Source organism: Lycorma delicatula, chromosome 4 (genome assembly GCF_047948215.1).
Source record: "Lycorma delicatula isolate Av1 chromosome 4, ASM4794821v1, whole genome shotgun sequence".
Classification (NCBI taxonomy): Eukaryota; Metazoa; Arthropoda; class Insecta; order Hemiptera; family Fulgoridae; genus Lycorma; species Lycorma delicatula.
The window spans coordinates 66,186,925-66,199,769 of record NC_134458.1 but is presented as its reverse complement, the minus strand read 5'-3'; the positions used below and the strand labels follow the sequence as shown (position 1 = coordinate 66,199,769).

General features: G+C 30.4%; 1 protein-coding gene across 2 annotated transcripts in view; it reads right to left on the bottom strand.

The window, feature by feature from the left end:
* Positions 1-12,845, bottom strand: part of LOC142323491 (fatty acid synthase-like) — a 232,107-nt gene that overhangs the window by 6,578 nt on the left and 212,684 nt on the right. For both annotated transcript variants that reach the window (XM_075363214.1, XM_075363215.1), the window contains 3 exons: positions 12,380-12,457; positions 7,436-7,618; positions 56-301 (listed from right to left, as the gene is read on the bottom strand). In XM_075363214.1, coding sequence (XP_075219329.1) covers positions 56-301; positions 7,436-7,618; positions 12,380-12,457 — 507 coding nt within the window. The remainder of the gene's footprint in view (positions 1-55; positions 302-7,435; positions 7,619-12,379; positions 12,458-12,845) is intronic.

Here is a 12,845-nt window from a genome sequence, read left to right as displayed (position 1 = left end):
AAGATAGATGTCATACTTAATTTTCTAATAGAGACTGATAATATATAGAGTTTACCTTAGATAAATCATAATCTTCTTTGACATGTGTTTTAACATTCTCTGTTGGACGAATTAATGCAACAGAAGACAGAATCGATTTCTCTGGAGGACCAGTATAACTCACTGCAGCCTTTAATCTACTATAGACAGAGTTTAAAACATGAACTTGGTAACTTTTAGAGTACTGATTGACATTGGTATGATCATTAAACAAGCTCAATCGATCGCTCCATTCTGTCACTTCATTTAATTTATCTGAAAACTGAACAAAAATAGTTTTATAATATATATATGCATGCAGATTGTAGAAATTAAAGTATAATCACCTCTTGGCCACTAGAACGTGTATTATATGCGAGTGTAAAAGCATTCTTTACAATAAAACAGTACAGTACATAGTGGTATCTAAAAGAAAACAGCAAAAACAAATTTATAAAAAATAAATACTTAATTTAGATGAACACATTATCATGTATTATATACATCATATTTCAGGTATATTAAATGAGCTAATCTGCAGATAAAAAAAACCCAGTCACTCCTCCTTCACCATTTAGCTAGAAGAATCAAATAATCAACTAAAATAATAGATCATGTTTATTATTGGGAAAAAACTGAAAAGTGACATAACTTAAGACGTTTTGGAATGGGCGTTTGACCAGCAATTCCATTTTATGTGGTGGCATGTCCTTGGCACTTAGTGAAACCTGTTATACTTAGATCAAGAAAGGAACTTATTGGCAATTTAATAGAAAATACTAGTAATAAAAGATTCAGATGGCACTGACATTTCTTCATCTTAACTTATAACATAACTCAGAGCCATTCCAGGTAAGTAGAATATAGAAATTGCTGACACAATCTGAAGGCTAGATTGTGATATCCTCAACACGGGATTAACACATAATCATTATGGAAATAATTAAAGACCTGAGGAATTGAAGATGAAGAAGGGAAAGAGAGGAAAATAAGATTTTGCAGCTATGGGTTAATCATGCTAACTCTAACAGTAAATTGATGGCCTCATCGATACTTTTAAGCTCATAAAGACACTTTGCTGGCCGATAACAGCATGTCATATAGAATTCAATCCACATAAGCAGAAAAGTGTGTTTTGATAATAAGAAATAAAAGAAATATACTGATTATTTAAACAAATTTTAAGTGTTATAAATATAGCACTGTAAATTTTTCTGTCCTATTTCACTAGTTTTACAACTTGATTTGTACAATACAGATATTATCAACATAATCATATCCATATTAATACAGGTATTTACTAGCACTCATATCTTTAGGTTATTGTAAATTTTTTCTAATTAATTTTTCTTTCACTTTTTTATACATATTTCACACATTCAATCACTTTAATAACTTAGATATTCCTCAGATTTAAAAAAGTACTTTATGAATTTTTATTCAAATAATAAATTTATAATTAAAAGAGATATTTATTCGATCTTTATTTCTTCCTTCATTATATTTTCCCATTATTTTTGTGTTTCTCATTTGTATAATTAAGAGTTGGCTGAACATAAATTAAATCTAATAAAATTAAAGGTCAATATAATAAGTCACCGCAAACAAAGCCAGTCATCAGATTCAGATTTATCGACTTATTCTAATGAACTAAAGGAAAAGCAAATCTATTACAAAAGTGAAATTGGCTATGAAAAATGAGCATAATTAAATTAAAATCATCAAAGTTTAACAAAAACTAAACAAAGTTTATTAATGAAAATTGAGAACTATATGTATTTTCTATTTTTATTGTTGTTACCTTGGATGTGCTTTTACATGTATTTTAATGAGGAAGATATATATGAAATGATTAGTGAAAAAATGTCAGATCCTTGTCAGGAAAAGAACTTGGAATCATTCAACAAAATGTAAATGGAAACATAAGGAAAATTATTACTTCTCAGCTCATTTAGTAGATCTCAGTTAAGACAATAACTCCTTTCTCTAATGAAGTGATAATTTCACAACACTTAAAACAACTCAGGGAGTTGCATTGTGAAAAACTGAACATTATGAAGGAAGGATAACATGCTAGTGGTCAAAACTATTTTTTATAAACAAGTTTTTTTTTACCAACAGTTTCAGGTGCAATTTCACTGACTGCTCATTTATTAACAGATAATGACTAAAGCAGTAGCATGACTTAAAATGAAACAATTAAAAAAAAATGTTAACCTAAAGTTTTTACCTTTTTAATATTTAATAAGTGCATCTAGCTAAATCAAACTGATTTACAAATAATGATATGGTAGCACAAAGTGACATAATAACAAACTACTACAGATTCTCTCTCTCTCTCTCTCTGCGTGTGTATGTGTGCATATATATATATATATATATATATATATGTGTGTGTGTGTGTGTGTGTGTGTGTGTGTGTGTGTGTGTGTGTGTGTGTGCATGCACAGGTCTTCAGAAAGTATGTTACAGGCAGCCAAGTTTAGGTAGGCGGGAAGAGAAATATGGTACTATAAAAAATCAAACCTGATCAGTTTTATTTTCTGTATGTCTGAATTTCATTTACTACGCCTGAAGTGTGTGAGCAATATGATCATAAACAATAAAATTATTTAAGAATTTTTTAAAAATATTAAACTTATAATCACTTATTCTATTCTGTGGCAATCTCCTAACCTCAACGTATATCTTACATCATACACCCTCAGTTATTTTTTTTTTTTTTTATTCTAATTTGTTTTCTATATTTTATTATTTTTTATTACATAGAATAAATGCAATAATTATTCAAGTACATAATACAATTTATTAATATTTGAAATAAAACAATTAATGGTTCAGTTATGCAACAAAAATAATGCCTTAATCAAATCATTTATTTCATTTTTTCTTTGACATCTATTTTCCTAATTTTTTGGGCTCAGAGACCAGATGGATTTCTGTTTTATACCTGGATGCTCTTCATTACATTTTTTTGAAATCTACAATCATTTTTGTCATAGAAAATTCTGAAGCATTTTGCTGTGTACGAGGTGTAGCTCATTAAATAACAAGACTAATGCTGTAAAATATTTTATTTTAAATTTATACATAACATACACCCCTCCTCTATCCCTACAACGATCCATACAAATTTTCCATTGTTTGAAGCAGTGGTGGAAGTCTTCTTCAGTGAGCTCTTTCATGATGCATGCTGCTTTTTCTTTCACAGCTTCAACGGTCTGAAATCTTGTTCCTGTTAATGCAGATTTGACCTTGGGGAACAAATAAAAATCACATGGTGCCAGGTCAGGTGAATAAGGCAAATGGTCTAACACTGGGATGTTATACTTGGCTAGAAACGTCTTTACAGACAATGCAGTGTGAGCTGGTGAATTGTCCTGATGAAGAACTCATGACTTGTTTTTTCACAATTCAGGTCATTTTTTTCTTATTTTTTCACGGAGTTGGGCAAGGACCTCAAGGTAGTAACGTTGATTAATAGAATCATATTGAACCTTCAGGAACCCAGTGAAAGTACACAATCCCATGAATACTGAAAAAACAATCATCATCACTTTGAATTTTCATTTGCTCATTCAAGTTTTTTTAGCTCTTGGTGAAGTTGGGGCTTTCCAGTGCATGGATTGATGCTTAGTTTCTGGATCATAAGTGAAAAACCAAGATTCATCACATGTTATCACTTTTTCTAAGAAGTTTGGGTCATTTTCAATGGCATTCAGAGTGTCAGAACAAACATTTTCATGAGCTTCTTTTTGTTCAATTGTGAAAATTTTGGGCACCATTTTCACAGACACTTTTTGCATGTTAAAATTGTTATGTAAAATTTGCCTTAAGCATTCTTTATCTATTCCTACAGTTTCAGCAATTGCACAAATAGTTAACTAATGGTCAGATCGGATCAGATTACCAATTTTTTCAATATCTTTATCCGTTTTTGACGTGGAAGAGCGAGCCAAGCGAACATCATCTTCAATGTCTTCTTGGCCATCTTGGAAATGCTTAAACCACTCAAAAACCCACACACATATGATAAACATTTATTGCCATATCCTTTTTTTTAATAAAAGATTAGTTTCAGTAGCGGTTTTTCCAAGTTTCATATGAAATTTCACAATTCTTTGCTGTAATAAAACACTTATCATTTTTTCGGCAAAACAAAAAAAAAAAAACAGATGTTATCCAAACGAAGGCATGGCCAGACTAATATATCTACAGAAACTGGAGTGGCAACAATAGAAAGAAAAGGCTTCACGCTACACAGCTGTTGGTTGTATGAATTTGGTGCATGCGCAGTTCTTCTGAAGCAGCATTAATCTCATTATTTAATAGCCACACCTAATTTAGATCTATATCTTATTTTAGAGATCTAAATTGTTGTACACTTTTGTATCATTGTTACGACTGCCTGTTTTGTTTGAAAATACAGGTTTGGATAAATTTTACTAACATTAAATAGTTTCAAATAAAGGAAGGTTTAAGTAATCTACCTTTATTTAAGCTACCTTTAATCTACCTTTATTTTCTAATAAGAAAATAAAGGTAGGTGAGAAAATACATATAAATGAAAATATATAAAAAATACGATAAAGTATATAAGAAAACACTACAAATGTCTTATAAAAACATAATTCACAGGTCTTAAGGTAGATTGCTTTTAAAAGGTTACAAATAGGTGTGTACTGTCCACTTGAATTTTTCACATTTTGATTTTGTCTATTACTTTCATATTAACAAGAATAAAAATCTTTCTTTCCTTTCTGTTTGTGAGTAAATTATGAAAGGAATTACAAGTTTGATGAAACCAGAAAGAAATTTTTAATATGAAAAAACATCATAGACTATGTCTTATTCCAAAACTGTGAACAGGAACTCTTTTGATAAAAATTATTTCTTAACTTCATTCAGATCGCATTAAAGTACAATTATGAGAACTAAAATGTATAATATTTGCAAAAGATTTTATGAATGTCACATTTAAAGGAAAATTTTAAGGAAAAATCACGATAAATTGGTTTGAATCTTCTTCTTCTCATCTGTTATTAAAAAAACTAAATATGATTCCATCACCCTATCGAGCTTCGCCAAAAAGCAGCTACTAACTTCCAGTAAACTTATGGAATCAGTTTGCAGCAAGCCCGATTTCCAGTGTTCCTTCACAATTTTAGAGTAAAAGGAGAAAAGAAAAAGAAAAACGGGAGTGCAAAGTCGATAAACCTACAGAACTGCAAGCCTCGTCAAGAGATCGGGGAAGTCAATAATTACCTGGCTGCAGGCTTATCCTCAAAATTAGTTAAATAATATATATGTTTCCAAGCAGTACGCTTCACAATGATTTGTTTGCAGTATTATCCTTACTGTTGTATTTGTTAATGTATTTTTATTGTAGCTGATGCTAGCCTGTGTACATTTCATTCCTGAAACTCTATATAATTAATATTTTATGCCTCGTGCATTGGTGACTACTTCTTTGCTCATAATACATGCTGAATTAGGAATAAGCATTAAGGATTATCAGTCTAATTATTTTTTAAATGTGCTATCTTTCTGATAAACATGCTTTATAGTATTTAAATGAACATTTTTCTTAAAGGTCATACTTTTTTGTTAAGCATTGATTTCATTTAACAATATTATATAAAAATAATAAATATAAATGTCCTTAAGTAAGTTTTTTTTTTTTGTCTTCAGTCATTTGACTGGTTTGATGCAGCTCTCCAAGATTCCCTATCCAGTGCTAGTCGTTTCACTTCAGTATACTCTCTACATCCTACATCCCTAACAATTTGTTTTACATATTCCAAACGTGGCCTGCCTACACAATTTTTCCCCTCTACCTGTCCTTCCTCCTCTATGAATCATAAGACCTTGCCGTTGGTAAGGGGGCTTGAGTGCTCAGGGATACAGAGTAGCTGGACCGAAGGTGCAACCATATCGGAGAGGTATCTGTTGAGAGCCAGACTAAGGAATGATTCCTGAAAGAGGGCAGCAGCTCTTTCAGTAGTTGTTAGGGGCGTGAGTCACAATGACTTAAACGGCCATATCAACATCGCTCAGTCCTCTGAGTACTGCGCAGCTGAAAGCAATGGAAAACCACAGCTGTTTTTTTTTCCAAGAAAATGTTGCTCTCTGCATTTTTGCATAACAATAATGGAGGCGCCTTCCTTGGTAAAATATTCCGGAGGTAAAATAGTCCCCCGTTCGGATCTCCGGGTGGGGACTACTAAGGAAGGGGTCACCAGAAAAGTAAAAAATAACATTCTACGAGTCGAAGCGTGGAATGTTAGAAGCTTAAGTAAGTAAATAAATAAAATGTACTTTGTAAGTGTTGATTTTACTAAGTAAATTGTAATCGTATATTACTTAGATTGTTTGATTATTCATTACTAAGCGAATGGAATGTCTTCCTTTTGTAATGTATGCTGTTGATAGTATATAACAAAAAGTATAAAAGTATTTTTATCATCGATTTATCTTTTTTACCGACTTCAGTTTCCTATACTTTAATTAGTATTCATCAAGATTATATTTCAATCTTATCAAATTATTTATTGAAAAGTTCTCATACATGTATGTGAGATTTAAAAAATACATCAAAGTTAAATATATACGCCATAAGACATGAAACATGTACATACTAAATAGTAAAAAATTTGTTCCAATATTTTAGTTTGCCTGTTTTAGCTGAAAAAGTCAACCGTTCACCAAAACATTTTATATACACAATTATCACCCTTTTATAAATACACTACACATTTTTAAAATGAAAACTGTATGAGAAGCATGATATTAACAAGATTCACTTAAATTTATTGAGTTCTTACTGCAAAGTTTCAACAAGGAGTCTTTCTATTTTATAAGCCGCACTGGCTTATAACCTTGGCTTACAACCTTACTGCACTAGTAAGGTTGATTTCCCCCATGGATGATTGATATAGCAGATGAGTGAAGCAATATTCATATGTCATCTGAACAATATTTTACATTTGATTTAATAATGAGCAGTTAAAATAAATCAATCACCATCAAACAAATTCATGGTTGAATCTGTCATCATTATATAATTTTTAATTAATGCTAACCTAAATGTACCTCCTCCAATTTTATATATATATACCTACAATTACAGTACATATATATTCAGTGTCAGTCACATGATCAGCTGAGTAGAATAACCTAACGATACTCATATTCAGTTTGCTTCATGAGCACTACTGCTGCTCTAGTTTAAAGTCAACAGAAGGGTATAAATGTAATTTTCTGTAAACCATTTAATATTGTGTACAAGATTCTTGTTAAGTACAGATAACAAATTCGTTTGATAAAAAATTAAACAAGGACAAGAATAAACCTAAGATCAATATGAAAAAAGACTATTCACTTAATAAACAAGTCTATATTCGTATACTCATCTTACTTCTTTTGATTCAGAAGACCAAATTATTTTAACACCTCTTGCCAAAACATTTCTTTGCATGTTATCTTCAGAAATATTATTATTGAGGAATACCTCTGTAATTAATGATCTCACATAGGTAGGAGATCCATCTAATAGAACTAAGTGTCCTCTATAGCCTTCTTTTTCTAATAAGTATGTTACCTACAAACAAAACACAAATCACATAAAGTTAAATACTGTATATGTAGTTTAAAAAAAAACAGTTAATTTTGTTATATGTGTTGATTATTTTAAACTAAATTTATAAAATTAATTTTTCCTACCCAACAACAAAACAATACCTTCTTCATCACTGCTTTAACTAGCAGTATGATATTTCATGGACAAAGATTCCTTGTTATCATTTCCATTGTCCAACTGACTTAAGATATTTATTTGGTGTAAATTGTTTGACTAAGTGTGATGCCATGAAAGTAAAAAAAAATATTAAGTCGGAGAAATTCTATTATATCAAAAAATCTGATCAAGAAACTAATGTTTTCTATCATACATGTCCCTCAATAATAAAAAACATGTCAATGTGTATGAAATCTCTATCTAAAAATAAAAGTTCAATTATAGCATAATTATGGACAAGGAATAAGAATAATATACACGTCAAAATGCATTTTAAGAATTTCAATGTGTGTGTGTGTGTGTGTGTGTGCACGCGCACGCGCGTATGTGTATTATACTGATCACATTTTTTGTGTAACATCTTAGTTTCCCATACTATAAAAATCTGAAGGAAAATCTGTTCTTTTGTGAGTTCAGTATATCAGGGACCTTGATATCTGTCAACATATGCAATCATGTCGGTATGCTTTATTGAATTCAGAAACTTTTTAATATATTATTATGGAAAATCAAAGGCTTTGTCTCAGATTTTTACTAAAAAATAAATTTAGATTCTCCAACTCAGTAGAAATGTTTCAAAAAGTTTTTGGCAGGTCTAATATGAAGAAACAAACAGTTTATAAATAGTACAAATCTTCTGACAATTTGCTAGTAGATAACAATTAGAGTCAGAAGACTGATCGCATCAGTGAGCGAGGTAGAAGTGGAAGAAGTTTAAAAAAAATGTTCAGCTAATCACTGAATTACTATTAATGAGGTTGTGAAAGAGGTTGCCATCTCGTATGGTTCATCAAAATAATTTTCAATAATTTAAGTAGGAGACAACTGACAGCAAGATTTTCTTCCAAAGCTGTTAAATTTTGATCGACTGCAATATGATGAAATTGTAGAGAAATTAAAATAAATTTTGCAGATCCTGATATTGTTTCACCGTTTCAAAGTGTTGCAATATAATTATATTGCAACACATCATGATAATGCACTAACTTACATGCCATTGGCTTGATAAAAACCTTTTGGTAAAAAATAACATCATAATGATAAAATAACTAATGTGTTCATCCAACATGGCCCTGTGTTTCTTTTCTTCTTCCTGAGATTGAAAAAACCATGAAAGAACAATGTTTTATACTCATCGAAGAAAGTACAAAAAAAAACTACGGAAAAAAAATCACTATGTAAAAATTGAATACTATACTGGAAAGTTCAATCCAGAAATAATTTGAAAACTAAAAACAAATGGCTGAGAATGTGTAATCTGATGGGGATTAGTTTGAAGGAGATAACAAAAAACACACATCAATATAAGGCACTATTTATCTCATAAAAAAAATTTGTACAGATTTTTTAATCAAACTGATATGGAAATATATGAGAGCTAAACTTCTGCATAATCTAAAATGAAATGTAATATTTGATAAAAGCAAGTTTAAAAGATCATTAGAAATATTTACTCAACAATACACTTAAATCTATCAATCAATCCCATTTCTAGTAATACTTTGTAATGTTGTAAAATGATCATCGAGGTGAAATATTGGAGTTAAAATTTTTGTTTCAAATGAATTAATTTGACAGTTAACACAGTCAATGAAGTCTTTATTGACTAAAATTTATGAGCTCTGACAAAGATGTCATTTTTTACTGCACTTTAATGATTTTACTGCTTATTATTAATTTACTTGAGTAAATTCTTTTTAACAAAAATTTATCTTAATTAACAATTAACATACCTAGCTTAAGCGATGCTTATTTATCTATTTTAAATCAAATTCCTTATAATTCATGCAAAACTAACTTGCATGCTTACTTAATCTCTCATGCATGCATGTGAAAACACAAAATATCCTTACAAACACGCACCATCATGCCAAGACATATAATTATTAAGTTAACGACCTAAAAGCTGCATGCTTGGAGTTGCTACAACAAACCATAGATTATTCATGTAAACATAGTATCGGCCTGTTACAATTTCTGTGACGTATTCTTTTTTAAAAAAGAAAATATGTTAGTATACTAGTACCAAACTCTTCTATCATGCAATAATGATAATCTGGACATGTTTTCTATACAGATGAAGCATAGCTGCACTTATCAATATGAATTCAAAATCACATTTGTGGATTTCCAAAATCTGCATACAAATTTCTGTGCATAACAGAAAGCTTCAGTTTTGGGTAGTAAGAAGAACAATATACAGTTAATAACAGTTTATCTTTTTCATATACGTTTGAGATTATTCGAGTTGAAATTTAGAGCAAGATCAGAATTCAATATTTTAAAGTAAAGAAGAATATTTCCGATTAAAAGTAGAAAGAGGAAGACCAGGTAGGATACATTTAATTTCTTTGATGGCTTGGACAAACTGGTAGGAAAAGACCTCAATCTGTGCTACCAAAGTCTGGTGAACAATGCAAGAACCAATCAAATTTAATAAGAATCCATTTCAAGGGAGACAGAGACGTCATTGTCAGCAATTAGATTATTCTATAAAGAAATTTACTAATTACAGATATGAGGTCTGATCAAAAAGTAATGAGAATTTTTTAATTGTGCGCGCTGTATCTTGTCAATTGATTTTATCTTTTTTCTGTATATTGATATTACTCTCAGTGACGTATGTGTTAATTTTCATTAGCTGTAACACTTTGTGTGTGACGAGTGAAAAAGCAAGACGTTCTTTACTGTGTTCGTTGATTTTTTGTGTGATGAAATGTTGGATCAGAGAATTTGTCTGAAATTTTTTATTAAAAAAGGGAATAAAGTGCAGTGAAGCATTTAAAATGTTAAAAAAGAACTTTGGTGAAGATGCTATCACATCATGAGTTTATAAGTGGTACAAATGCTTTCAGGAAGGCCGAGAAGACACTGAAGATGACACAGGGTCTGGGCATCCTAGCACATAAATCACTGATGAAAATGTCAAAAAAGTTAAAGATTGTGTTTGCTAATCTGGCAAAATCACCAATAGTTCTCAAAGAAACAGGAATTTCATGTGAAAGGATTTTGAACATGAAATGGATGGCAGCCAACTTTGTTTTGAAACTGCTAAATTTTCCAACAAAACCAGCATCGTATAACCATCATTGAACAAATGCTTAATGACAACCTGAACTTGCTCAAACGCGTCATAACTGGTGACAAAACGCAGATGTATTGCTACAACATCGAGAAGATAACTCAATTGTCACAATGGAAGTTTTCTGAGAAGCAAAGACGCAAAGTCAAATGTGAAGATCCTTCTAACCACTTTCATTAATTAATGGAATTGTACATCACAAATTCCTACTGCAAGGTTGTCAACAAGGAGTATTACCTAGAAATTTTATGCAATTTTTGTGAGAAAACGACCCAAACTTTGGAAAGATAACTTGTGGATTTTGTACCTTGACAACGCACCGGCACACACCGATTTACTTGTCCAACAGTTCTTGGCAAAACATAACACAGTTGTGATGACGCAAACCACCTTATTCTCCAGACATAGCTCCCTCTGACATTTTCTTATTTCCCAAATTTAAAAGGACACTTAAGGGACATGGTTTTTCAACAATACATGAAATAATGCCAAATTTAAAAACCAAGCTGACAGCGACACCCAAAGAGGAGTTTCACCAATGTTTTTCAAACTGGAAGGTACGTTGGAATAGTGTATAATATCACAGGAGGACGACTTAGAAGAGGACAGGATAAACAGAGAAAATTAATAACTTATTAACTTTGATCAACCTCGTATGTAGAGAATGTATCATGAAGTCCTCCCCGTACTTTCATAATCTATTCTATTCAAGAAAATAATGGAAAAATTTCATATAAACCTAAGTTCTAAAATGCTTCATTTGCGAGTTACGGCTAGTGAACTATTTCACTTGTATTACAGCTACCCAGGTGAAATGAGGTCGTACTGAAATTTTTAGAACATTAATTAAGGGAAAAATTAGTGATTATTATGTTTTTTGACCTGAAAAATCAAATAAAATAGGTCCCAGAACTGTATCAGCAGTAGGTTTTGAGAAATCTGGGGTAAAAACCAATAAATTTGGATAAAGAATCCAGTTTTTTATGTTTGACGTATAATAGCTTTGTTTAATGGGTAATAAACACATAAAGATTTTAAACAAAACTTGTAGAGAATTTAATAATTCTGAACAAAATGGGGTAAGATAGTTGAATAAAACAAAGCGAAGTTAGAAAAATTTGAAAATCCTCTATTGTAAATAAGTACGGCATTACTTCAATGACAAACAGATCATGACGTTCAAACTAAAATTCACAGCAAACCTTCGCTAATGACAGCATAATTCACAGTACCCGATATACTTAATTTACCTTACAGAATGATTTAAAAACTAATACAGTACTGCAAATTGTTGATCAGCTGTTATTTTATTGCCAACTTTGAAATAATAATTTTTCAAATAATTTGCACTTCAGTCATTAATAAAAAAATTATTATCTAAGTAATATTACATCTACAGTTATAAGTACATAGCTTATAAAAAATAATCAAAGGAACAAAAACAGTAATCAATAAATGAACATTAAACAATAAAAAAAATTTACCTCCATTGCAACAATAGTTCCAAAAGAGTAGCCTGCAATTACAAATTTATCTTCAGGTTGTATATACTTCTTGATTTCCTACACATATTTTGAAAATATGATAGTTATTTCATAAAATTTTTACAAATAAACTTTTATTAAATCAAATCGTGTAGTCCAGTCCAGTTCTAAGTGTAACAATTCAATATCTGGATAAAGACTATTTGAGGAAAAGTATATGACAAGTTTGTATAGAGGTCCACACAAATTTATTAATTTATAATATTAAAGGTTTTACAAACATATAGATTTATTTACATAAATCTATCCATAATAAAAATAAGATCAACGAACGGTTTGTCTTTTTACAAAGTTTTATAAACTGTTAACTGTGTTGCATTTGGTCAAGCACTATTTTCTTGAATAATATAAAAGCACTATTCTCAATTCAATAGAGGTATATAAAAAGCAGGTTAATAGTGTAGAG